This window comes from Pithys albifrons, chromosome 16 (assembly GCF_047495875.1).
Source record: "Pithys albifrons albifrons isolate INPA30051 chromosome 16, PitAlb_v1, whole genome shotgun sequence".
NCBI classification, from domain to species: domain Eukaryota; kingdom Metazoa; phylum Chordata; class Aves; order Passeriformes; family Thamnophilidae; genus Pithys; species Pithys albifrons.
The window spans coordinates 14,979,888-15,007,281 of NC_092473.1; the positions used below are offsets into that span (position 1 = coordinate 14,979,888).

A 27,394-nucleotide genomic window follows, 5' to 3' on the forward strand; every position below is an offset into this window, starting at 1 on the left:
GGAGGAGTTTGTGACATTACAGGAGAGAGCAAGAGGGAGAGGAGGCTCCATGGACACCCCTCGTGGAGACTCCACATGGAAGGTGATCTCCACCCTTTGCCAGGCCAGCTGACACTGATCCCACCCTGAGCCAGGGCACCAGGTCTGCCAGCAGTCCATGCCAGCTTGGCTCTGCTCCCTGAGCCCCCCTGATGTGGGAATGACACCCTGCCAGGTGTAAATGCTGCAGGTTCTGAGCACTCTCCAGAGGGATCCCCAAAATGTTCTGACCTCACAGAGTGTCTGTCTGAACAAATGGTGGGCTGGATGGTCTGGAGAGACATAAAAACATGGTATAAACTTGGGGCACAAGAGGTGGAAAAACACTCCTTTCTTCCCCAAGTTCACCAGACAAAGCCCTTTTCTTCCCTCCTCAGAGGGAGAGGCAGAATTCAGGTCATCACAAGTTGGTTGCTGAAAAAGCCAAACTTTCATCACAGTGTGTGTTACCCAGTGACCAAACCAAGGCTTGGGGAAGGTCCACCCAGTGCTGGGACCTCAGAGAGGAAGCAGGGAAGGGACAGTTTGGAATGCACCTGACACCTGCAAACCCAAACCATGAAGGGACAGCACCTGACACCCCCAAACCATGAAGGCACAGCTTGGAATGCACCTGGTACCTCCAAACCCAAACCACAAAGGGACAGCTTGGAATGCACCTGACACCTCCAAACCCACAACGGGACAGCTTGGAATGCACCTGACACCTCCAAACCATGAAGGGACAGCTTGGAATGCTCCTGACACCCCCAAACCATGAAGGGACAGCTTGGAATGCACCTGACACCTCCAAGCCATGAAGGGATAACTTGGAATGTACCTGACAGTCCCAAACCATGAAGGGACAGCTTGGAATGCACCTGACACCTCCAAACCATGAAGGGACAGCTTGGAATGCACCTGACACCCCAAAACCCATGAAGGGACAGCTTGGAATGCACCTGACACCTCCAAACCATGAAGGGACAGCTTGGAATGCACCTGACACCTCCAAACCATGAAGGGACAGCTTGGAATGCACCTGACACCCCAAATCCACAAACCAAAGGACAGCCAAGGGCAGAATAAGTCTCACATCATTTATGCAAAAAGCACAAACACGTGGGGTGGAATTTTCCCCTCCCAGGCTGGACTGGGGGAATCTGTTTTCTTCAAGCTCAGCCAGTGTGGAGTTCTTAAAATCAGATCCTGCAGAAATGTGGAAGGGTGAACAACTTTTACTGGCTTAAAGTGGGAATTTCAGATGAGTTCAGTATTTCATTGACTCCCGACTCCAAAGGAATTCAAGCAATTTGCTCCAAACGCTGCTGAAAGATTCTCCTCTGCTTTCTGAGTAACTGCTGAGCTTTCCATGCCAAGCCAATTTCTCCAGGCAAAATGGACAAATGCTAAACCACGACGTCACCAGAGGAGTTGAGGAGCTGCTTCAAATCACCCAGGATTACTTTCCCTCCAGAAGAATAAAATGTGCTGCTCAAAGCCACCCCTTGTGTGGCTGTGACAAGGCCCAGACTGCTGGGTGTCCCTCAAGGGCAGCTCCAACCTGCTCCAAAGGCAGCTGCTCCCACCCAAACCCGCCGTGGATGAGGGAGCAGAAAAGCAATTAAAAGCTCTTTGAACAGCAATAGCTTGGAACAAACACTAATTTGTACTTGTCTTCTGAGAAGTGAATATAAAGCAGGTTTCTAGTGCCATTTGATGTCAATTGAGCCTTTTATGTGGAATCATTACAAGTATCAACAGCTACTTCAGCAAATTCCTCTGGGAAGCCAAGTGGGGGCCTCTTCTTGTGATTTTACACCAGAGGTGGTCCTGGATGGTCTCAGAGCTCTGCAGGGCTGACACCTGAACTTCTGCTGGGCAGATGGAGGGCTCTGTCCTACTGCTGGGAATCAAAGCAAGCCAAGAAGGAGCAATTATTTCCTCAGGGCAGTCAGTGAGGTTGGCTCTGGGACAAGAAGGAAGCAGCTTTCAGTGGCTGAGAGTTGCTTGGGAAGGTCCTGGAAGGGGACATACCTTTGCCAGGTATCCCATTGCCCCTGTTTCTCATCAGCAGCTGCCTCCTGTTCCCCAGATCTCCTGCCACAAAAGGGATGTTCTGCCACTGAATCCTTATCCTGCCTCCTGACAAGAGTTGGATCATTAAAGGATGATCTGCAAAGCAGCTCCAGCAGCTCCTGCTCTTCCCATGAATCTGCTGCTGCAGCCACTGTGTCCACAGCCATGGGACAGGACCCTGGGCCTCAAAGGGACTGACAGGGATGGAAAGGATGGCTTTGAACTGACAGAGAGGGGGTTTAGATGAGATGTTAGGGAGGAAATCTCCCCTGGGAGGGTGGGCAGGCCCTGGCACAGGTTGGGCAGAGAAGCTGTGGCTGCCCCATCGCTGGAAGTGTCCCAGGCCAGGTTGGACAGGGCTTGGAGCACCCTGGGCTGGTGGGAGGTGTCCCTGCCCATGGCAGGGGGTAGAACAAGATGATCTTTGAGGTCCCTTCCAACTCAAACCATTCTGTGATTTCACATGGGCTACATGGCTGTGCCAGCTATGGCTGGGTCAGGTTGGATCTCAGGACAAGGTCCTTCCCCCAGAGGGTGGTGGGCACTGCCCAGGCTCCCCAGGGCACTGGGCACAGCCCCGAGGCTGCCAGAGCTCCAGGAGGGTTTGGATGATCCTCTCAGGGACAGGGTGGGATTGTTGGGGTGTCTGTGCAGGGTCAGGGGTTGGACTGGATGATCCTTGTGGGTCCCTCCCAGCTCAGGCCATTCTGTGATTCCCCAGATCTTGTCCAGGGGTGGTCCCAAAGTTCTGCTGCATCTCCCACATCCCCCTGCCCCGCAGTTACAACAAAGCCCAGGAACCCAGCGGGCTTTGCCTCCAGCCTGGCCCCTTCCATCCCATTCCCTCCCCCAGAACACACGGACGATGCTGCTCCACCGCCTCAAGAGGGCTCCGTGAGACCTCTGAGCAGCCAGCGCCGTGTCCCAGGATGAAAGGCAGGATGACACAAGCCCAGCACGGCTCTGTCTTCCTCCCCATCTGTGCCCAGAACCCCCCAGCCCTCCCACACGCAGCTCTGCTGCCTTGGCTCCCACCAGCACTCCCAGCAAAGTGCCTGGGCTGTGTCCATCTATCTGGGAACTCTGACAAGCTGGAGAAGAAAAGCAAGAAGCCAGTAATCATTTTTATAAAAGGGACTGGGCATTTCCTTACAGATGGTGAGGTCTGGGGAAGGCTTTTCTGGGGCTGCTGCTCTGGTTTATTTTGCAGCACAGTTTGGTACAACCAGTCAGGGGCTGAAAGTAAGTGGGAAAAGTCAAGACCAGGGAAGCTGCTTGAGCTGTTTCACCCTGAACAAATGGTAGGGAGTGTTGGTGAGACAGAGAAATTGTGGATTCCCCAGCCCTGGAAGTGTCCAAGGCCAGGCTGGATGGGACTTGGAGCAACCTGAGATAGTGGAAGGTGTCCCTGCGGGCAGGGGGTGGAACTAGATGGAGTTTAAGGTCCCTTCCAACCCAAACCACTCCAGGATTCCATGATTCTCCTTCGCAAGGGTTCAGGACCCAGGAGACCCTTCCCATGCTGTTGTCAGCAGGTACAGAGCACCAACTCCCCAATGGGAACCCCTGGACTCTCCTTTTGAGGCAACACTGAACAGCTTGGTGGGAGCAAAGGAAGCAAAGGAGAGCCACAGAGTGCTCCTAAATCCTCATGGCTTGGGAATGACCTCCAGGTTTGCCCTTGGGAGGATGGAGAAGGAGACAATGACAACACCCAGACACGGTGACAACCTGGGGAAGGTTCACACCTCACCTTCCAGGACCTGCTCCATGCAGGGGGACTGGGCAGCATCTGCCCCTCAGGAACCAGAGAGCTGGGATTAAACTGTTTTTCCTGGCTATGCTTGTGGCTTACCCAAACAGAGCTGTTCTCACCTCCCCTCCACCCCAACTCCACGCCGTGGGTCAGACACCTCCTCCTGATCCCGACACAAATCCCGAGCCCTGCAGCCAATTCTCACACCGTGGGGGCTGCGGGTCCCCAACTCACCCCACTGAGCCCAAGGTTTTCCTGCCAAGCAGCCTGGAGCCATTTCCTATTGCTTTTGGCCAGTCCTTCACCCCCTGGGACACTGCTGACAGCAGAGGTGTCACCTCCCTGGGCTGTGACAGCTCCCACTGTGTCCCAGGGACACTTTGCACTCAGGCACATGGAGGGACCTTCACAGGTTTCCCTCCAGAATTCCTCCCTTTTTATTGGCCCATGCTGGGCAGGGCTGGCAGGAGCTCATGTCCCACAGCCAAAAGCTTCACAACCTTTATTGCCTTTGGCTTTGAGAGGGTTTAAAGCCAATCTTTTACAAGGTAAAATCCAATATAAACCCACCGGCTGCAGCTTTCCTGTGTCAGCAGCGAGGATGTGGTGACCACAATTTCCCTTTATCCCAAGGATTGTGGGCAGAATCCCTGGGATTTCTCCCTGCTGCCTGCCTAAGGTTTTCCCCCAGCTCCCATCACAGCAACATCCAAGGACTGACAGAGCTGTATCCACCTGACAAAAGACTATCCATGCAGAAATGCAGCTGCCAGGAGGGATGAATGGGCTATTCAGCAGCTGTTGACAAGGTGTTTTTCCCAATTTTAAAACTTGTTGTGGAACAACTAACCAGACAGGAAGCTGACAGCGACAGCTCTATCCTTGCTGGCTTTGGACTCTCCCTGCTGGAACCCTGAACCAAATTTTGTGTTGCACAGCTGAGGTTTGGGTGTTTTAGTTGAGCATTTGCTTTTTCTCAAAGAAAATTTGCCTCGGTGTAGAATGGTGGGGTTTAAAGCACATGAGTGGAGAGAAAATCAAGTAGCAGCACTCCAGGGGGTTGTTTGTCACGGTCCTGAGCAGGACTTAATCCTGGGAAATGATGGAAAAGATGATGCAGAGCCCTCTTGTCCTGCCTTTGGATGTATTATGCTACTCTGTCTGCCTTTCCTTCTCACTCCTGAACAGACAGACCATGGAGGAAGCAGGAACAGCTTTATAAATAACTTGGACCTGTTCCTGATCCTGCAGTGAACACTTTGGGCGAGCACTGCACGAGTCTCTGACCATCCACCTCCCAGACCACCAGCCCCAGGATCTCCTGCCTCACTGGGATGCATTTCCTGTACTTGATACAAAGGTGGCACGAGAAATTCCAGAGCAGGTCTTGAGAAAACAGGTGAAAATAACCATTTTTTCCCCCGAAACAAAAGCCCAGAAGAAAATAACTCTCCCAGAGCGACCAACTGGAGACACTGAGATGACTCACCTCCCTCTCCCACTGCACAGCCCCTCCAGCTCCCATCAGCCACCAAGGACAAGCTGTCCTCCCTGCCATCACCACGTTCAGACCAAGAACAGCACGATTTCTCCCCAGACACTTCCAAGAAGGTCCTACTTGCACCCTATGAGATCAAATTAAAGGTTTTGGAGCCCTCAGGGAGAAACCAACTTTGCTGTTTTAGCATTGCCTGATGAAGTTTTTATTTAAAGTCCAGGACCAAAGAAGAAATTTCTGTGTGGGTTGTGTGCACCACAAGGTCCACTGGGCACCACCACCACTGGACCAACGGGGTGGTTCCACCAGAAACACTCAAGTCTAAATGAATAATTCCCAGCCAACAAGCAGCCAGGCTCTGAGCACACATGGCCAACACACACACTGGAGCTCTGCACACCTCAGCAGAGCTGCCAAGCACCCTCCAGGTGTCCCACACACTAAGGATGCTCCTCCTCCTCATGCACATGCAGTATCACTTCAGCCCCATTGGTCTTTCCAACTGGCATGAAAATCACTTGTCCCTCCTCTGACATGGCTTTGAGAGCCATGCCATTGATGCCAAAGGGGGTTTTGTTCTGATTTTCACATTTTGGAGATTTTAGGAACACAATAGTAGATTTTTAGAGGGTTAATATTTCTAACAGTTTAATGCCTTTCTATCACTACCCCTGTCCCAGAACAGGGAGCTCAAATTCCTTTAGTTAATTAATCTTGTTTAGACTCCTTTCCAAGGTAAAGAGCTGAAGGATATCAGAAGGTCTATAGAATGAAACATAAACACAGGTCAGAGTGACCCAAAAGCCAGAACTGGATGAACTCCAAGAGACCTTTGTGTGCCTGAGGAAGAAGAGTTGATGAAGACAGAGGGTCTTGATGACCCCAGACCCAATTCCAGGGGTTGGTCCAGGGGTGGGACTGGGGCTGGACTGAGAAATGTGTAAAGCAATGATTGGAGGGATCTTATTATAAAAGCCATGGAAACAAGAACTGGGACACATGGATGTCATCCTGTATTCCTGTGGGCTGTAGGCCCTGGGATATTAAAGGACCTTTACTTTTTATCTTACCCTACACTAACGTGCTCAGAGTCCTGTTTTTGGAGGGAAGGTCATTCACAGCATCACCACGAACCCCCCAGACCCTCAGGACCCCCCCCCATGCAGTGCCCCACTCACCTGCTCGTGGTACTCGATGCCCATGCTCAGGGTGTTGATGAGGATGGCGATCATGATGCCCCGGTTGAAGTACTTGCTCTCCACGATCTTCTTCAGTTTGCTGCCAAAAGCCTTCCACAGCCTCATGACCTTGTTCCTCTCCTTGGGTTTCTTCTTCTTCCTCCTCCTCCTGCCCCTCTGCTGCTGCAGCTGGTCCCGCTGGTCCCCGTGCCGCAGGTCCTGCGTGAACTCGTAGACGCCGTTGCTGTCGGAGTCGCAGCTCTCCGAGTCGCTGAGGGCGAACTCGGGGTCGTCCAGGAGGCTGGCACAGAAGGGGCACTCCTGGAGCTCACAGGTCAGTGTGGGGCCAGGGGGGCTGGGCAGGGGGGTCCCACTGAGCCCCGACAGCCGGCTGGGCGTGCGCCGCAGACCTGCAAGGGATGCACCAACCGTGAGCAACCACCCCCAGACCCCGCTGCCACCTGTCCTGGGCAGAGCAGCTCCTGCCACCTCCCCAGGGAAATGTCATCGTGAAGGTTGGAAAAGACCTTCAAGGTCATCAAGTCCAATCTCAGACTGAGTAACACCAGCCCAATAAAGCACCTTGTGAAGCGCCACGTCTGCTTCATGAGTCTGACTCGTGGTGGCTCTTGGAGGTGTTTTCTCAACACTTCCAGAGGTGGTGACTCCACCAGTGCCCTGGGCAGCTCCTTGCAATGGTCAGCCACTCTGAGTGAAGAAATGTTCCCTAATTTCCAACCTGAACCTCCCCTTGGCACATCTTGAGGCCATTTCTCTTCTGTCCCTTGTTCCCTGGGAGCAGAGCCCAAAGCCCACCTGACTTATCTTGAGACCATTCCTCTCCTCCTGTCTTTGTTCCCTGAAGCAGAGCCTGAATCCCACCTGACTTGAGGCCATTCTTCTCCTGTCCCTGTTCCCTGGGAGCAGAGCCTGAATCCCACCTGACTTGAGGCCATTATTCTCCTGTCCCTGTTCCCTGGGAGCAGAGCCCAAAGCCCACCTGGCTCATCTTGAGGCCATTCCTCTCCTGTCCCTGTTCCCTGGGAGCAGATCCCAAAGCCCACCTGCCTCATCTTGAGGCCATTCCTCTCCTGTCCCTGTTCCCTGGGAGCAGAGCCCAAAGCCCACCTGCCTCATCTTGAGGCCATTCCTCTCCTCCTGTCCCTTGTTCCCTGGAGCAGAGCCCACCTGGCTCTCCCATCCTGTCAGGGAGTTGCAAAGCTCCCCCAGAGCTTCTTGTTCTCCAGGCTGAGTTTCCCCAGCTCATCCTCACAGGAATTATTCTCCACATCCTAAAAAAAGCCTTCCAGCCACCCACCTTACCAAGCAGCTCTGGCTTTGCCTCTTTTTCCCTTCTGATTTCCTTTCCCCCTCCATGGGGTGCAGGGACCTCTGTGTCCTGGGCTGAGGGTCACACCTCTCCCTTCCAATTACTCCTGATTAGCTGTGCCCAGGATCACATCATTAGTGACACCTGAGTGCTGTCAAGCTGTTCCACTCAACTGAGCCAGTGCTTCCATTCAGCTCCTGAAGAGGAGGGAGAGGGAGGAATGGCCCGAGGTGTCTCCAGACCATGGATCACAGCTCGGAGTGTCACGTAGTCCCTTCAGTGTCCTTCATCCCTCCTTCAGCCTCTCCCAAAGCTCAGGTGAATTCCTGCTGCAGACACAGCCCTGAGTGTTCAGGCTGTTTCAAAATCATGTTTTGCAGGGTGAGGAGAAATGCTGAGTGTCCTCCTGGAGCCAGGGGATGGAGAGGACAGGGACAAGTGGAACGAGGGTGGTGTGGGTGGAATGGGATTTTATTTCCTCAGGTTTAAGAACTGATTCTTTAGTTTCCTCATATTTAGGCATCCAATTCTTAGTTGGCTTATATTTGGGAATGAGATATTAATGGCAGGAGAAAAAACAACCCCTACATAAACACAATATTGGAAGTTTGGGATCCTTCCTACCAAATGCCATTTAAGCATCAATGAGAGTTTCCAGCACAGGAGGGAAATAAGTTGAGGGGACAGATTTCCCTTATCAAGGTTGGAAAAGAGCTGCAAGATCATCGAGCCCAACCACTAACCCAGCACCACGTTCACCACTAAACCACATCCTGAAGTGCCACATCCACATGTCCCTGTCTGGTGATTGGATGGGAACCACTTGGATCAGTTTGGGAGAGTCCAAACCAGTGGCTGCTCCAAAGCAGTGGCTGCTCCTGGCTCTGGGCCCTGGAGCTGACCCAGCAGGAATGCTGATTTCAGCTCAGCACATCTTCAAAGAGAAGGCAACACCAAACAAAGCCAAGGCACCCCTTTTGCTGGGAAACTGGGATGTGACAAGAGTCGAAACACATTTCACTTGTCTGAACATCACAGAGACTTTGCTGCTCTCCTGGTCCTTACACCAAAGACACCCCGAGGATCAGGAACGTTCTCCCCTTGCTCAGCCTGCAGCAGCACAGCCCACCAGCTCAGTGGTCCTGCCCAGCAGGGAAAGGCTCAGCACAGCCACAGCAGCAGCAGGGACAGCACAGGGACTGGGCTTTCCAGCCAGCTTTCGATGCCATCAAAGTGTTAAAAATCCTCTGAAAGACGCTGGCGCCACAGATGTCTTCAAAATACCAGAGTCTCCTTGGCTGCTGCTAAAATAACCTCCCAGCATCGGGGCGGGCACGAGGACACAGGAACAGCCTGTACTTGAGGCTGTTCAAATCCACAACAAAAGAAGGGAAGAGAATACTCTCTCCCACAATTGCATCTTTCCCAGCAGACACCAACCTGGTTTCCAGCTGGGGCTGTGAGTGCCCTGGCTGCTAATGCCTCCTTAATGCTCTCAATTATCACTTCTGTGCTCTCCTTGCTCAAGTCTTGCACTGAACAGACTCTGCTTGTTGACTTGGAAGAGGAGAGAGAGAATGACATGAAACAGCTTTTTGTTTGCCCAGAAAGGCTGAGACCAGGAGGGCTGGGAGAGCTCTGAGCCCACCTCACCTTCCCCACCGAGAACAGGGCAGGACCTCACATGGCTCCTTGGCTGAGTTAGGGATGGAGAAACAGGAGTTGGGAGCTGTGTCTGGCACAGCTACACCCTCAGGAGCTGCTTTCTTTGGCAATGAAGACTATCCTGAAGCCTGGAAGTCACATCCATCTCCCCTGCTGCATGGAGATGGTGGTGATGCAGGAGGGAATCCATCAGGGTTGGGAAGGAGGGCCTGGAAAAGGGGCAGAGCCATGGAAGGGAGAGCTGGGCACAGACACAGGGGGTGACAGGGGTGGGAAGGAGGCAGAGCCATGGAGGGGAGAGCTGGGCACAGACACAGGGGGTGACAGGGGTGGGAAGGAGGCAGAGCCATGGAGGGGAGAGCTGGGCATGGACACAGGGTGTGACTGGAGTGGGAAGGAGGCAGAGCCATGGAGAGGAGAGCTGGGCACGGACACAGGGGGTGACAGGGGTGGGAAGGAGGCAGAGCCATGGAGGGGAGAGCTGGGCATGGACACAGGGGGTGACAGGGGTGGGAAGGAGGGTTAAACCATGGAGGGGAGAGCTGGGCACGGATACAGGGTGTGACAGGAGTGGGAAGGAGGCAGAGCCATGGAGGGGAGAGCTGGGCACAGACACAGGGAGTGACAGGGGTGGGAAGGAGGGTTAAACCATGGAGGGGAGAGCTGGGCACGGATACAGGGTGTGACAGGAGTGGGAAGGAGGCAGAGCCATGGAGGGGAGAGCTGGGCACAGACACAGGGTGTGACAGGAGTGGGAAGGAGGTCCAAGCCATGAAGAGGAAGAGCTGGGCACTGACACAAGGTGGGAGAGGGTCTCCAGAGGGTGTGGCTGTTCTGCATCCCTTCCCTGTGCTCCTCAGGGGATGGATAAGCAGCTGCTCAACAGCCAAGACCAGCAGCACCCTCCCCTTTCCCCAGCTGTGACCACACTTCTGAAGGAGACAAAACAATTCCAGGAGAATTGTTTCAAGCACTTTGGCATCCTCTGGGCCAAAATCCCTCTGTGAAAGGAGGACACTGTAATTGCTTTGCTAATAACAACTCAATCTAATCTCCAGCTTTCAAAGAACCGCCACAGGCTACGTGAGAATCTCCAGCAGCACCAAATTGGCCCAGGATGTCACAGTCAGGACTGAGATCTGGGGCTTTCTTCTCTCTCTGACTTCCCCAGCTCTCCTGCTCCTCCTTGCCTTCCTGGTTCCAGACTTCTGCAGAGCCTGGGCTTTTATCTCGAGGTAAATACACGTTCTCCCAAGAACCTTCACTGATTTGCATCGTTGGAGACGAGCCAGTGATTCACATGAAGTCCTTGCAGCACAAGAGAAGAAGGTTGGAACTAACCTTGCCCCCTCTGCCGAGCTCCTGAGTGTTCAGGAGCGGCTGCTGGAGGCAGTTTCCACAAACAATCCACTTTACCCTTTTCTATGGTCACCTGGGGGCAAAAAAAAATCCACAAAACAAGCCACCCAACCTCTCTGGCAAGTGACCTTTCCTGTGACATCCCCCCCACCCCAGCCAGGCTTGGCATTTTTTCAGCACATACATCACTAAGGTAAATATTTGTGTCCATGCACACGCAGATAAACAGTTTTGGAAAACACAGGCATTGAAAAAAACAGATGACGAGTTTGGCTTAAAGAGATTAAAAAATAGAAGCTGCATCTTTATGACTTTTGACTGTTTGAGGGCTTAAGACTATTTGTCAGCCTTCGGCTCCAGCCACGGGGGCTGGAAAAACGTTTTGCAAACCAGAAAGCCGAGTGTTGTGTGTAAGCACTGCTGCTCTGGGTGATGTGTATGTGAAGGGAGATAAACCCTCCCTGGCCACTCTGCAGACAGGGATGGGGCTGAGGGACAACAGAGTCCCCCAGAATGCTCCTCACATTGACTGCAGCTCCAAATCTGCAGTAACACCCAGTCCTACATTCCTTCTGCACAGGGGAAATGGTTGTGAGATGGAGCTTTGCTGCCCCTGCTCTCCTCACGTCCTCCAGCACCTCAGTGGCCACGGATCTCCCTCCAAACCCTCTGCTCCTCCTTGCAAGAAGAAATTCAGAGGCTCAAGAGCCCATCAGAGCAGAACTAGAAGCTTCTAGAAGTGTCTGTTTTGGGGGGTTCTTTAAGTGCTTCCCTGTTTTAAACATCTTAGTTTCCTACATTTTCATAGAATCACAGAATCACAGAATGGATTGGGTTGGAAAAGACCTCCGAGATCATCAAGTCCAACCCTTGGTCCAACTCCAGTCCCTTTACCAGATCATGGCACTCAGTGCCACGGCCAAGCTCAGCTGAAAAACCTCCAGGGATGGGGAATCCACCCCTTCTCTGGGCAGCCCATTCCAATCCCTGAGCACTCTCTCTGCAAAGAATTTCTTTCTGATCTCCAACTTCAATTTCCCCTGGCAGAGCTTGAGCCCATCGTGCCCCCTTGTCCTATTGCTGAGTGCCTGGGAGAAGAGACCAACCCCCACCTGGCCAGAACTTCCCTTCAGGCAGTTCCAGACAGTGCTGAGGTCACCTCTGAGCCTCCTCTTCTCCAGGCTGAACACCCCCAGCTCCCTCAGCCTCTCCCCACATCACTTGTGCTCCAGTCCCTTCTCCAGCCTTGTTGCTCTTCTCTGGACTCGCTCCAGCACCTCAATATCCTTTCTGAGCTGAGGGGCCCAGAACTGAACACAACACTCAAGGTGTGGCCTCCCCAAGGCAGAGTCCAGGGGAAGGGTCACTGCCCTGGGCCTGCTGGCCACACTAGTTTGGATCCAGGCCAGGATCCCCTTGGCCTTCTTGGCCACCTGGGCACACTGGTGGCTCCTGTTGAGCTTCCTGTCCCTCAGTCCCCCCAGGTCCCTCTGCCTGGCTGCTCTCCAGCCACTCTGTGCCCAGCCTGGAGCGCTGCAGGGGGTTGTTGTGGCCAAAGTGCAGAACCTGGCTTCTCCATCTGCTCATTCCTTTCAAGGTACCTCCCCCAGCCCCTGGGGCTTCTCAGCTTCAGGGATGGAACTGGCAGGTCCATCATGCACTGGAGATGTAATTCCAGGGGCTGCACAGATCTGTTCTTAGGCGGGAACAGAGGGAGAACCTCCAGGATATCACAAGGCATGAGAGGAGCTCAAAACCATGTTCTGTAACCACAGGACAGAGGCCTCCAGCAATGGCTTGAACTCACTGCCTGGACCACCCTGTACCTTGTTTTACCCAGTGACTGGAAATACAGGGAGAGAGGGAACAGACAGAGAGAGTGGTCAGGGATTGGAATGAGCTGTCCAGAGAGGGGGTGGACTCACCATCCTTGGAGGTTTTTAAGATGAGACTGCACGTGGCACTCAGTGGGGTTGGATCAAGGGTTGGACTTGATGATCTAAGAGGTCTCCTCCAACCCAACTGATTCAATGATTTTAAGAACAGAGCTCCCAGCCTTAACCTGTCCTACTCTGACTTCAGCACCCACCAGGCCATCACTAACACCTCAACCCTTGAGCAGTGTATCCTTTGCCCAGTTTTCCTAAGCTAAAAAACCAAAAAAGTTTGATGATCCTTACCATGTTCTCCTACCAGCTGCTGCAGCTTTCCATAGGAATCCACGCCCAGATTCACCGGGCTGTTAACCACGGCCACCGGCGAATTCCCGTTCCTCTTCCCTTTGGGCCCGGGCACGGAGCTGCCCCTGCCGGTGGGAGAGGGCAGGATGGTTGGGTAGTTCATGCTGCCGTGGTTGGACAGCCCGGCGCTCAGCTTGATGCTCGCCGAGGCGTTGGAAGCCTTGCAGGGCCCCTCCACGTGGCAGTCGGCGTGGTAGATGCTGTGCACGGCCTCGGCGTCGCCGGGAGCGCCGGGGCTCTGCCGGCTCGGCGACGGGCAGGGCAGCATCAACCTGCCCCCGGGCTTCAACACCTTGAGCTCCAGATCGCAGATCTCGGCGCCGGGGCGCGGCCCCCGCGGGCTCCCGTTGCTGATGTGGTAGTGGTGGTGGTGGTGGTGGTGGTGGTGGTGGATGAGGTGGTGGATGGAGGTGATGCGCTTCCTGCCGCGCTGGCTCTGCCCGTTGGCGCCGCTGTTGGGGTTCACCTTTTTCCGGCGCTTGCTCTGCCAGTTGTTGTAGAGCCGGAGGGTCCTTCGCTTCACCTTCCTGAAGATGTGGCAGATGTACTTGAGCAGCTCCTCGTAGCAGCTCCCCGGCTCCGAGAAACTGGCGATTGTGCTGTCGTTGGAGAGGTACCGCGCCCGCTGCTCCTGCATCAGCTGGTTCTCCCGCTGCTTGGTCTCCGAGAACTGGGTTGCTATCACAACCAGGCACAAGTTAATCATGAAGAAGGAACCCACCTGGAGGGAGCACAGGCAGAGGATCAGCAAGGGGTTGATGCTCCTCAGCATTGCCTGGACTAGAGGAGTGGCTCTTGGCTATCCCAAGATTCCCAGCAAGGGGTTGATGCTCCTCAGCATTGCCTGGACTAGAGGAGTGGCTCTTGACTATCCCAAGATTCCCAGCAAGGGGTTGATGCTCCTCAGCATTGCCTGGACTAGAGGAGTGGCTCTTGACTATCCCAAGACTCCCAGAAGGGGGTTCATGGTCCTCAGCATTGCCTGGACTAGAGGAGTGGCTCTTGGCTATCCCAAGATTCCCAGCAGAGGGTTGATGCTCCTCAGCATTGCCTGGACTAGAGGAGTGGCTCTTGACTATCCCAAGATTCCCAGCAGGGGGTTTGTGCTCCTCAGCATTGCCTGGACTAGAGGAGTGGCTCTTGAGTATCCCAAGATTCCCAGCAGGGGGTTCATGGTCCTCAGCATTGCCTGGACTAGAGGAGTGGCTCTTGACTATCCCAAGATTCCCAGACATGTCAGATCTCAGGGTCTGCTCACCAAATGTTATTCAACATGTGCCTGAGCTGCCAAATTTGTTCCCAAACCATGTTAAATTGTTTTGGCAAAGGCAAGGTGTTAACAACAGCCTTCACCGCTCCCCCCCTCAAGCAGATGACAGGGTGGGACACCAAGCAGATGACATTTGCTACTAAGGCAGGGTAGAACAACAGGCAACCAGTCCCCACCACAACACATGTTCTTTTGGACACTTGGCCACCCTGCAGGGAGAGATGGTCTGAACTCCAACTTGTGCTGCACTGAAAAAGTCTCTTTTCTTTGATCACACCCCAACAGAGTGCACCCTTATTTTGGGGGGTCATGAGTCTGGGACCTTGTACTCCTGTGTCTCCTCTCTGCCACAGAGAAATGCTCCTCCAGGAGCTTCAGTGCTCCCAGAGGGGCCTCATTTCCTGCCTGGTTGAGTTGAAGTGTTGTTGGGTGATACCAAGACTTCAAAATAAGTCCCAAGGACAAGAATGTGGAGTGACCTAAGGCTACATTCCTCCCTCAGCTATTGAGTCTACAAACTGGTTTTTCACCTCTTGGGTTCATAAACCAGCCAAAGGGAAATGTCAGATATTCCCAGCAGGGAATTGGTGGCCTTGGGCGTGAAAGGGAGTGAGTCAGGGCAGTGCCAGTGTCTGCAGGGCCAACCCTCTGTGCTGGGCTCAGCAGGACACACATGGGTTTGATCTGCACCATTGTCTGCTGAATCCTCAGGGGGAGCCATTGGGAGATGGTTTGTGGTGCTGTTCTCCAGTTTGGAATATCAGCCTGGCTCCTGCTGGAGAAGCTGCTCCAAGTGACTTGGAGATTAGTCACCTCCTGGCTCTTCTGCAAGGATCCCTGAGCAGAGAAGGGCTCAGAGCAGTGGAGTGGAAAGCCCTTCTATTCATGGCCCATTGCTCAAAAATCACTGACTTCAAAATGCTCCCCAGGACTGGGACACTCTCAGTGCTCTGATCCCACTTGCTGCTGAGAACTGGTTTGACTTCCCAAGGCCTTCAAATGCACCCTGACAGGGATGGATGGGGTCATATATAAGGAATATCCATCCTCCAAAGCACATTTAAGTGCCTCCATCCCGTGTTCTGCCTGACAACTACATGGTACCCTCCCCTCTGCTTCCTTCTTGACTTCACTGCTTCACTTGGACACAAACACAGACCACCCCTGGAGAAGGTTGTGTCCATTGGAAACCAGAACCTTAATACAGAATGGCTTCTGAACCCAATCTCCAGCCCCTCCAGGGGGCAATGCTTTGTTTTGAGGAATGACAGCCCTGGAAGAGCTCAGAAAGCTGCACTGCTGTTATTGGTATTTTTGTCATTTGAAAGGCTCAGGTGAAGGTCAAGAGTTTGAGGGAAATGAGGAGACAAAAGGAAGAAAAGCTCCAGCCCCTCTGCCTTTTGTTCTGGTTCTCAGTTGCTTGGCCAAGGCACAGCAGTTCAGACACATCAAGGTGACAAGCCCAAGCCTGGGAGGGTGGGAGGGAGGGGAGACCATCTGGCCTGCCAAGCTGTGACTGTGCATCACATGTGACACCAACCAGGGCTGTCCCAGCCAACAATGTGCCCCCACACCCTGCAGGATTCCTGCTGATGGCAGCAGGGAGGTCTCCCACTCCTCAATCCTACCTGGCTCTCCCCTGGGAAAAACCCAGGGAACAACTTTACCCCACAAGGACAAGCAATAGGAGCATCTCCCAGTTCATACTTACTATTATAAGCAATATAAAATATATAAAATTGTAAAAAGAATGTGCATCCATCACATAATACATGATGTCAACCCATCCTTCCAGGGTTATAACCTACAGGAAGACAGAGAAAGAAAGTGTAAGAACCAAAGTCAACCAAAAAGTTATTCCATGTCAATGTTGTGATGGGTCCTGGCACTCCTCACTCCAGCCAGCCCTGCTGCACTTCTGTCCCCACCTGGCCTGGGAGAGCAGCCAACTGGGACCAAGTGACTGGCCTGAGGTTCCTCCAGGATCTGCTACGACTAAAATGAGGAAACATTCCAATAAACCACCCGAGACACTGATTTTGAGGCAGCACAAAGAAATTCCAAGGAGGAATTATAACCAAAAAAGGCCTGTCCAGGCAGAGGTTTACCTTTGGCTCCTGGTCTTGCAATGCTACCCATAAAATTGCCAGATTTTTAAGTCAAGTTTGTTTCCTCAAAACCAATTTCTCTGTGATTTCTACTGGCCCAGGATTACAACTGCATCACCAACAGCATAGTGGGAAAGCATCTGAATGGAAGAGAGTTACTTTAATTAAATGTAGGCTTGATTTAATACTTGTTTTCTCAGTCTTCCTTCCACTAAAAAAAGCAGCTGAGGATTTAATTAACACCAGGCAGGCTGTGTGCAGAGCAAAGTGAGTTCCACCACGTAATTTACACTTCTTATTTAGATAAAACATCCCAAATTTCTGCTGCTATCTTGCTGCTAATCCTGGAGCTGGAATTCCAGCACAATCTCCATCACAATCAAAGCTGCTGCCTGGACTGACTCACAGTGACGTGCCCTTCTCACCACACTCATGGGAGCCTTGGTGGTCTTGGCAAACCCCAGAACTGCTCCTGCCTCCAATTCCAGTGGCATCATTCCTGATTTAAACCACGTTTGCAGTGGAGGAACTTGCTGTGGAAAGAAAAGGATCAAACCTCTGTGTGAAAAGCTGATCCATAAAGCACTTTGTGGCAGTGAATAAAACCACGTCCTTGCCCCAGCTGAGGCTCAGGGCAAAGCCCTTGCAGGGAGGGCACACATGAATCCTTCCCTCTTTTCTCCTGGTTTATTTTTCATTCAAGGACCTGAAAGAAGCTTGGATGAGGATGTTCAGGACATGACCACATGTGCAGGGGGAGAGCTGTGCTGACACACAACCAGCAGCACTCACAGGTGTCCTGAGACTGCCACTCTCACCCCCATCACATCCAGTGCCACCCCTGCCATGGGCAGGGACACCTCCCACCAGCCCAGGGTGCTCCAAGCCCTGTCCAGCCTGGCCTTGGACACTTCCAGGGCTGGAGCAGCCACAGCTTCTCTGCCCAACCTGTGCCAGTGTTTCACCACTCTCTGAGCAAAGTTCTCCCCACCTTCTAATCTACCCCTGCCCTCTGGCAGTTTAAAGGCACTGCCTCTTGTCCTGTCACAAGAACTGGCATGGGTTTAACAAAACCAAAAAGAATCCTTTTGCTCCACAAGACCCCCAGAGGCCAAGCTGGGGCAGATGTTTCCAGCAACAGAGCCATGGTTTTCATAGAATCATGGAATGGGTTGGGTTGGAAAAGACCTCCGAGATCATCGAGTCCAACCCTTGATCCAACCCCACTGTGATCAGAGTGCCCTGGGCTGGTGATCACAGTGGGGTGGATCAAGATGTGGTGGATTCTCACTCAGTGCCACATCCATAGAATCACAGAATCACAGAATGGATTGGGTTGGAAAAGCCCTCCCAGATCATCAAGTCCAACCCTTGGGCCAACTCCAGTCCCTTTACCAGATCATGGCACTCAGTGCCACGGCCAAGCTCAGCTGAAAAACCTCCAGGGATGGGGAATCCACCCCCAATCTGGGCAGCCCATTCCAATCCCTGAGCACTCTCTCTGCAAAGAATTTCTTTCTGCTCTCCAATTTCCCCTGGCAGAGCTTGAGCCCATCGTGCCCCCTTGTCCTATTGCTGAGTGCCTGGGAGATTTTGTGTGGATTCAGGTGCTGGTGGAGCCTGAGAAGGGTTGAGGTGCCTGGGCAGGCACAGGATGCTCAGCCAGGCGGAACAGAGGAGCAATGAAAGCCCAGGTGCCCTTTCCTGTCGTTCCCTCCAGGTGGGTGAAACATTGATAGAGAGCAAAGGTCCCCCTGGGCCATGCCCTGCCTGGAGAGGATCAGTGCAAAGCACAGCCCAACAGGCAGGGCAGGTCCACAGGGCAAACACACACACCAAGGGGACACGAGGCTAAACAATCACTGCCAATTACCTAAGAAATTGTTTCCTTTGTGCTGCTGCTGTTCCCTCCCTTCCTTCCCTCTGCTTGGAGGCACAGCTGGCACAGCAGGTGCTCCATCCATTTACACTTAGGGATGACAAATGAGCCCAGGGAACTCAAGTATATCAGACACATCCCTTCACTCGACTTGCATTTGGCTGTTAATCCTCAAACCTCACCTACTCAAATGGTTCAACACAGAGCCCTCTCTATGCCAAAGGAGCTACCTGGGGGCTGCTCCTGGCCTTGTGTCCAGGTGCTGCCACCTCCCCACCTGGCAAACAGCTGCTGGGACAACACTGAGGGCCAAGGAGCACTGAGAGAGAGATTTTTCTTGGGTGCCACCCAGCCCTTTGAAGAAGAATCAATCAACATGCCACGTTCCTCCTCTGGAGGGCTCAGAACGCTCATCCTGCCCGGAGAATATTTAAGATGTAATTAGCATTTGTATTGTTTACTACTCACTTGTAAAGCAAAGGCATCCAGGAGGCATAAACACACCTCTGGGCTTTTGTTCTGCTGTTTGGCATCTTTGGGGATTCATCCTTGGACTCGGTGCCCAGTATGAAGGCAGCAGTGGTGAGGGGAAGGATTGCTGAGCTGCTGGGACTGGGGAGCAGCAGCCCAGGAGGGGAGGGGACCACAGACATCCTCCTGCTTGGTGTAATCAGGGAGCTCTGGGGACATGCAGGACAACAGAGGCACAGCCACCTGTCTGGCCTGGGATTTTTCCAGCCTAAATCTTGTCGTGTTGGGGCTTCTTCCCTTCCAAGTGCTCCCAATGCCTTTCCATGGACATTTCCCTGCACATCCCCAGCAAGGCTGGTGCAAATGGGAACCAGACAGCTCTGCACCTGCCAACACCATCAACTCAACTCTTCAGCTGTCTGTGCAACTGAGACAAGGCACCTGCACCAGGTTCACTGCTGATCTGCACACTTTGATCCCACACATTTAACTCCTGGAAAGATGAATTTGGGGATGCCCAGATGAAGCTGTGGCTGCCCCATCTCTGGGAGTGTCCCAGGCCAGGTTGGATGGGGCTTGGAGCAACCTGGGCTGGTGGAAGGTGTCCCTGCCTATGGCAGGGGTGAAACAGGATGATCCTTAAGGTCCCTCTGGGATTTCAGGAACTCCAAGGGAAATGCAGCAGCTCTCACTCTTCTCCCAAGAACACAGGGATATTTTTCAGCACTGCTTTGCCTGCTGTTCCTCCCTTGGGGCACCCTGACTGTAATCTCACCTCTTTCACTAAGCAGAAATCACTTCCCCCTCTCTTTGATTAATCTACTTGACTGCACCTCCAGCACTTGGCCCTCCAAGCCCTTCAGAGATGTCTTCCAAAGACCTGGAGCACCTTTCTTGTGCTTTCCAATCTCAGCAATCCATTCTCAGTAATTAAATTCTGCTCAAGCCACGGCTGTTCACGGAGAGTCACATTAAACAGCATCTCCAAATGTACCAGTTCAAAGCCTCCCATAAATGCAACACACAATTATTTATCCACGGAGATAAGACGGTGAGAAAACGCTCCCTAATTCTGCTCTGATGAGGGAGCTGGGCCAGGTACGTGGCACTAAAATTGGCAGCTGCAGGGAAAGAGCTGAAAGATTCAATTAAGATGATTGGCACAGTTGTGCTGGAGGGGCTGCTGGCTCTGATGGAGCTGCAGCCCCAGAGGGAGAGGAGATCTCACAACGTGCTGAGCTGGGAGGACCCACAAGGACCATCCAGTCCAACCCTCGGCCCTGCACAGGCCCATCCCCAAGAGTCACCCCCTGTGCCCCAGAGCATCATCCAAACCCTCCTGCAGCTCTGGCAGCCTTGGGGCTGTGCCCACTGCCCTGGGGAGCCTGGGCAGTGCCCACCATCCTCTGGGGGAAGAACCTTGTCCTGAGATCCAACCTGACCCTGCCCTGGCACAGCTCCAGCCATTACCTGTGCCCTGTCCCTGCCCTGGCACAGCTCCAGCCATTCCCTGGGTGCTGTCCCTGCCCTGGCACAGCTCCAGCCATTCCCTGGGTGCTGTCCCTGCCCTGGCACAGCTCCAGCCATTCCCTGTGCCCTGTCCCTGCCCTGGCACAGCTCCAGCCATTCCCTGTGCCCTGTCCCTGCCCTGGCACAGCTCCAGCCATTCCCTGGGTGCTGTCCCTGCCCTGGCACAGCTCCAGCCATTCCCTGTGCCCTGTCCCTGCCCTGGCACAGCTCCAGCCATTCCCTGGGTGCTGTCCCTGCCCTGGCACAGCTCCAGCCATTCCCTGTGCCCTGTCCCTGCCCTGGCACAGCTCCAGCCATTCCCTGGGTGCTGTCCCTGCCCTGGCACAGCTCCAGCCATTCCCTGGGTGCTGTCCCTGCCCTGGCACAGCTCCAGCCATTCCCTGTGCCCTGTCCCTGCCCTGGCACAGCTCCAGCCATTCCCTGGGTGCTGACCCTGCCCTGGCACAGCTCCAGTCATTCCCTGGGTGCTGTCCCTGGTCCCACAGAGCAGAGCTCAGTGCCTGCCCCTCCTCTGCCCCTCCCCAGCAAGTTGTCCCTGCACTGAGGTCTCCCCTCAGTCTCCTCTTCTCCAGCTGAACACCCCAAGTGCCCTCAGTACCCTCACATGCTGCCCCTCCAGGACCTTCCCATCCTCTTGTCCCTCCTTTGGACACTCTGATGGCTTTAGATCTTCCTTGCATTGTGGTGCCCAAAGTGCAGATGCTGCCCCTCAGCCTGGAGAAAGGATTTCTGCCTTCAAAGGCCTGGATGGGCAGAGAGCAGAGCTGAACCCCCTGTGTGATGCTCAGCCTGATCCTCCTTCCTTGATTGTTCAGCTCTTTCCCTCTCCCACAGCGTGGGCAGGGATGGCATAAATCATTTCTCTCCCAATAATGCCCATAAGGACGAGTTCTAAAGCCCTCAGTCTTGTGTCTGATCCTCTCTCCCATCACTGCAAGAATTTAACAGCAAACCCACCCAGGTGAACATAAAACCAGCTTTAACTTCATTGATCTTTGGCTTGGACACCGGGCAGGCAGTCCCTGAGCAGTGTGGGCAGGGTGAGGGTGGACAATCAGAGATATCTGAAGACTCCTTTGCCTCTGATCCTCCTGCTTTGCTCATGCCACAACAATTTCATCAGCTGTAATAAAGATGCTCGTCTGATTTACAGCAGAGTAATTGGGGACAGAATCAGGTCTTCCAGTCAAGCTAATCACAATCAATCTGAGCCTCCTGAGTGCAAATCACAAGGGAGATGGAGATTAAAGATGCTGGCAATTAACTCAGACCTCCTCACTGCTCCCAGGGAGCCAGCAGGTTTATGTTGGTTTTTTTCCTGGGGTTACTTCAAAGGTCTTCACAGAACAATTTCTTTTATTATGGCAAGATTTTTTCATCAGAAAAATCCTTGTCTCTGAGCCCTGCCAGAATTTTTGCAAGTTCTTGGCTCTGGTTGATTCAAGAGCAGGTTATTTTTTGCTTTACTGTCAGTTGAAAAAAAAAAAAAGGAATAAAAGAATCATCCAGGGGGAAAAAAAAACCCCACCCAAAGTCCAATCTCAGCTACTCCAGTGAGTGAATCAAACACTGAATTAGGGTGTATTAGAGGCACTAATGGGAAGAGGAGCTCAGCCCCAACCTCCAGGTGCCACCAATCGATCCAGGAGACTTGGGGAAATTACTGTGAGAAGTGAAGCTGAAAAGATAAGAACTGAAGGCAGAGAATCCAAAACTCCAGCCTTGCCCTGAGCCTTCTCCTGGCAAGATTTCCCTCCTGTAATTACTTGAACCAACTTCAGGTGCAGCAACAGCCTCCCCAAGGATGGAACCAAACCAAGACTGTGATAACCCCCCCAGAGCAGCTCTGGCCACCAGAACCTCCTCCTGATTCCACATTGCAGGTGCTGCCTGATCTCAGTGCCTGCCTGAAGCAGGAGATGATCCAGAAACACAGAGGAACCCAAGTGTTTCCAAACCATTTGAAGGCTTCCTCTTGATTGACAGCTCTAATTTGCACTCAGCCACCTTTTTTGGTTTTTTTGCTTTGGCTTAAATTGAGTCCTTTGGGGCATCCTGTGCATCCAAACCAATTCTGCTGAGCCAAACTCTGGGGTCTGCTCTGATCACCTGGCTTGAGTCACTCTTTATCTCATCTCCTTGGCCCTTCTGCAAGGCTTTTTTAATAGTTTATTTTCATAAACTTTATCAAGACAAGATCCAATGCTATAAATTGGGAGAGCTGTTAATTCTTATGATGGTCCCAGTAAGTGTTACAAGGCCTTGAATTTCCCTTTTGAAAGCCTCCCATCTCTGGGTTCTGCCCTCTTGGGCACATTGATTTGGCTCCCAAGCAGAGGATTCCACAGGCAGAGTGCTTGGCACATCATCAATTCACTATTTTTGAAGTCAACCTCAGTGTTTTAATTATTTCCTCATGAAACATCTTATTAAGTGACCTCTGTGGTCAGAAAAACAGGTTTTGTTATACTGAGTAATGTCCCTTGAGCAGATGCTTTTCCTTTCACTTTGAGGACTTCCTCAAAGTGCCATTTCCCAAGAAACTGAGAGTCCTGCAAATGAATCTGCTCTGAGAACCAGCCCTGCAAGACAGGAAAAAAAGCAACTGGGCATCTCTGCATGTCTTGCACTCCTGATCTCTCCAGTTTGCTCTCCATGAATCAGTTCCACCAGCTGTGAAAAGCAAAGTGTCCAATAAAGTGAGTCAGAAAGTCAGACACGACCCTGATGCTGTTGTTGGTTGCCCAAAAACTCATGAAAATGTAACTTAAATGGGCTTAAGCCCCAGCCCAAACTCGGAATTTGCTACACAAGGAAGGTGAGTTGTTGCATTTCACACCAAATCAGGCAAGATCCTCACGTGACAGCAAAAGCCTCTCTGATTTCTGCTTCTAAGGAGTCCCACCTCAGTCCATATTCATGAGGTTTGATTGACTGGGATAATTATCCTCGGTCTCCATTGCTTGTGGAAAGCACCTTTGGCACAGGGAATGTCTTTAACTGTTTGGCTTCAGCACAAAGGAGTCCACGAGCAGAGAGAGCCCCACCAATGGGAGTTTTACAGCAGAGGATGGAGGGGCTGCAGGAGGACAAGGGAAGCAAGGCCAGCCTGAGGTCCTGGCCACAGGTGAGTGGTGGATCTCCCAAGCTGTTTAAATCATATCAGAGATCAGAAGGACAAAGCACAGCTCAGCCCTGAGGAGCCCTCGGGGCAGGATGGACACAGAGCTCATTTCAGCCCCCCAAGTGTCTGAGCTTTACCCACTCACACCAAGCAGAGTGTGGGGGGTGTGTCTTGTTCTCCTGGATGGATCCACCAACCCACCAGCCTGGGACATCAGGGGGAAGGAGCTGATCCTTTGGCTCAGCACACAAGTGTCTCCCAAGCTCACAGAACAAGGTTCAACAGCAGCAGCTGGTCCTGGAGCAGGTTTGGGGCAATCAAACCAAATCAGGATTATCCTGAAGAACTACAGACTTCTAGAACCATCCTGAGCTGGAAAGGACCCATGAGGATCATCCAGTCCAACCCCTGACCCTGCACAGACATCCCAACAATCCCACCCTGTCCCTGAGTGTTGTCCAAACCCTCCTGGAGCTCTGGCAGCCTCGGGGCTGTGCCCACTGCCCTGGGGAGCCTGGGCAGTGCCCACCACCCTCTGGGGGAAGAACCTTGTCCTGAGATCCCACCTGACCCTGCCCTGGCACAGCTCCAGCTGTTTCCTCAGGTAAATTGTAGATGACCAGTAACTTCTTGGTCAGCTCAGTGGACTCCAGTTTAGGTCCTGCTTGCTGCAGACACTCCTCTTGCTACTCTAAACCCAAGAATCCATGACTGAGGTAGGATGAAACTCCTCCAAAACTGCAGAGGCTCCAGGAGAGGCCTCTGGGTCCCTCCAACACCCCCATGGGTTATAGCACCACACCTGGGGTCAAGGTGGCCTCTCTGACTTGTGCAGTGGAGGACAAGCCCTTCCAACCTTCAAAATGAAGATTTTCCCAAAGCAACGAACCCTCTTGGAAGCACATTCCGAGATGCTATAAAAGGGCTGGATATTTTTAGGCTGGTTATTCAGCAGGAAAGCTCTTCAAATGCAGAAAGTGATGTTTATTTGGCTGACCAGATTTGAACAAGCAACCCCAACAAAACTCAACCCCCACCACTTAGAGTGAAGTTATTTTCAGTGATCCAAAGCAGACTCAAGTTGAGTGACAAAGCATCATCCTGAAGGGGTGGAAATGAAAAGCTTCAGACTCTTTTCTTGCCAAATTCAGCCCAGATAAGCACTGTTGACACATATCTCTGATTTAAAGAATGAACCATGTGACAAAAAAAAAAAAATTCTTTTGGCCAAAACCCTCTCAACTCCCTGAGCATGAAAACACTCAGTGTGACAGGGGCTCCTGAAACCACGGCTGAAAACTGCACTGCACACAAACACAACTGCACTTGGAAGCCTCAGACCCTTCTCCTTCTGCTCCAGAGTCTTTTGGCTGTTCCCCAAAATGTTTAAGACTATTGGAAGGGGGAGAAGAGAGGCTGCAGCAGCCAGGCAAGTGAGAGGATTAGTGGGATCTTTGTACAATACTCCTGAGGCACTGGGGAAACCATTCCTGAGCTGGAATTGTGTAAAGAGCTTGGCTGAGGTGCCCTGAGGACCCAGCAAAGAAGAAACAGGCTCCTAAAAGGTCCTCATTAACATCTGAGTGACAGCCCAGCCAGGAGGAGGAAGTCTGAGTGGGATCCAAGAGGAATAGGAGAAGGGGAATGGCTTCTCACTGGCACAGGGCAGGGTTAGATGGGATATTGGGAAGGAATCCTGCCCTGGGAGGGTGGGCAGGCCCTGGCACAGGTTGGGCAGAGAAGCTGTGGCTGCCCCAGCCCTGGGAGTGTCCAAGGCCAGGCTGGACAGGGCTTGGAGCAACCTGGGATAGGGGAAGGTGTCCCTGCCCATGGTAGGGGTGGAATGAGATGAGCTTTAAGGTCCCTTCCAACCCAAACCATCCTGGGCTTCCAAGAATGACCCTGCCAGTTCTGTCCTGCCAGAAGGTCCCACACTGGAGGTTTGTGCTTCTCATCTCCTCAACAAGATCTCTTCTTGCCCAAGTGACAGCACAGACCAGGAGGGAGCCCAGGCTCATCCTTGTGTTTGGCCACAGCAGAAATGCATTGAAGAACACACAAATTTAGCTCAAACAGAAGATATCCCTCCCAGCAGAGTTTCAGCTGAAGGATTTCCAGGCAGGAAATAAATCCCTAGGGAGGGATTGTGGTCCTGAAACAACATGAAGTGGGCAATGGCTGTGGGACAGACCAGGGCACCACACATGGTGAAAGGACACAGAGGAGCCTCTGCCTTTCCCCAGCTGAGCCCTCCCCAAGCCCTGGAGCTGCTCAGCTGGCCCAGCTCGGGGGTGCAGAGTCAGCAGCGTGGGGACAACACGAGCTCCTCGTCAGCCAGAACAGCAGGTCACAGGGAGCAGATGCTGACGGGGCTGAGACACTTCCAGGGGCTCCCAGGGGCCTCCTGCCAAGCTGCAGCACACAGAGGTCCCTCCCACCCAGACACGAGGGCTCTCCATGCAGGTGGCCTGCAGGACAGGCTGTCACTGCCAGCTGTCACCGCTGTCACCGCCGCTGTGCCACCGTCCCCGCGGCGACGTGTCCACACGAGGACAAATGAAGGAGGAACCAGAGGGAAGCCATTCCCTGCTTTCCCACCCCAGATATGTTCTCCTTCCTGGGCTGCTCACTCACACCTTCATGGATGTGACACCCTCACAGCTTTGGTGGGACCAGGGACAGGGAGAAGTTCTCCATCCAAAGCCACCTGGAGCTCTCACAACTCCCCAGAGATCCTTCAAAGCTGCTCCTTTCCCAGACACCTTTCTGTGGGAAGTGCTCCAGCTTTCCCTTCCTTGGGCATTCTCATCCTGCCACGTGCCTGCTGGGCTGTCTTCAGCTCTCTGAGCACAGCCAGGGGTTTCCCTCTCCCTGGCAGCAGCGTGGGGGCTGCTGAGTGTGGAGTCTCTGCTGGGATTCCCTTGCCAGGGGCTTTGCCAGGCTGGGCCTGGCACGTGGGACGTGCAGGGCTTTGATTAACTTGTTCCCTGAGATGTTTTCTTCAGGAAAACCTCAGAGAAGCAACAAGTGCTCAGAACAACAGGAGCCTCAATCTGAGAGCTGCTTGCAGGGACTCACTCCAAGAGGGTCTTTCATTAAGGAAGCCCCTTAGAAAGCACAATTGCTGTTGAAATACATGTGAAGAAGAGGCCACAGGAGAGGCCACTGAGCCACCATCAGCAGAGTCCCAACCCCTCTGAGCTGCCAGACACATCTCCTGCACTGGATGGACATTTCTTGAATGACACAGACACTTCTGGAACATCCCTGGGATTTTTTCTGGCATGTTTGCTCTCCCAGTTCAGTCCTACCAACCATGCCCTGGAAGGAGATATGGAGAAACAGCCTGTCCCCTTCCTTCTGTCTTGGTCCTGCCTTGCTCATGTTACTGCTCCTTCAACTGGTTTTGCCAAAAGCATCATGAAGTTCTCCTACAGGTCTTCCTTTGCTCCAAATCTCACACAAAACCCTTCAGGGAATGATTTTAATCTTCCCAAACTGCTTCCTCCCTGCCACCCAGAGCCCAGCCCAAGCTTTGTGCCCTCAGGCCTGGCCACCCCGAGGCTGCTGGTGGAAGGTGGCCTGGCTTGGTGGCTCCATTGGGACTGTCAGTAACTCCAAGGAAATTGGCCTTTGGTTGGGTGGGTAATTCATCATCCACGGCGTGACAACAGTACCTGTAATTACTGCTCATATTGCTGAGCCTGAACTCCATGTGCAATAAAGGGATCTTCACACCATGCCAAACCTCACAGTTAATTTGGGTTCCATCTCCTTTCATTTATTCTGTAATCAGCTAATTAGCTCCCATAATTTGCCATCGAACGTGCCTTTGTAACAGATACAGACACGAATTAGATTATTACACAACAAATGAGGGGAATCAAAA

At 52.8% G+C, this 27,394-nt stretch overlaps 1 protein-coding gene across 2 annotated transcripts in view; it reads right to left on the reverse strand.

Annotated features, from left to right (window-relative positions):
- Positions 1 to 27,394, reverse strand: part of CACNA1H (calcium voltage-gated channel subunit alpha1 H) — a 134,666-nt gene that overhangs the window by 79,798 nt on the left and 27,474 nt on the right. For both annotated transcript variants that reach the window (XM_071571609.1, XM_071571610.1), the window contains exons 6-8: positions 16,105 to 16,197; positions 13,064 to 13,844; positions 6,530 to 6,939 (exon numbers count right to left, since the gene is read on the reverse strand). In XM_071571609.1, coding sequence (XP_071427710.1) covers positions 6,530 to 6,939; positions 13,064 to 13,844; positions 16,105 to 16,197 — 1,284 coding nt within the window. The remainder of the gene's footprint in view (positions 1 to 6,529; positions 6,940 to 13,063; positions 13,845 to 16,104; positions 16,198 to 27,394) is intronic.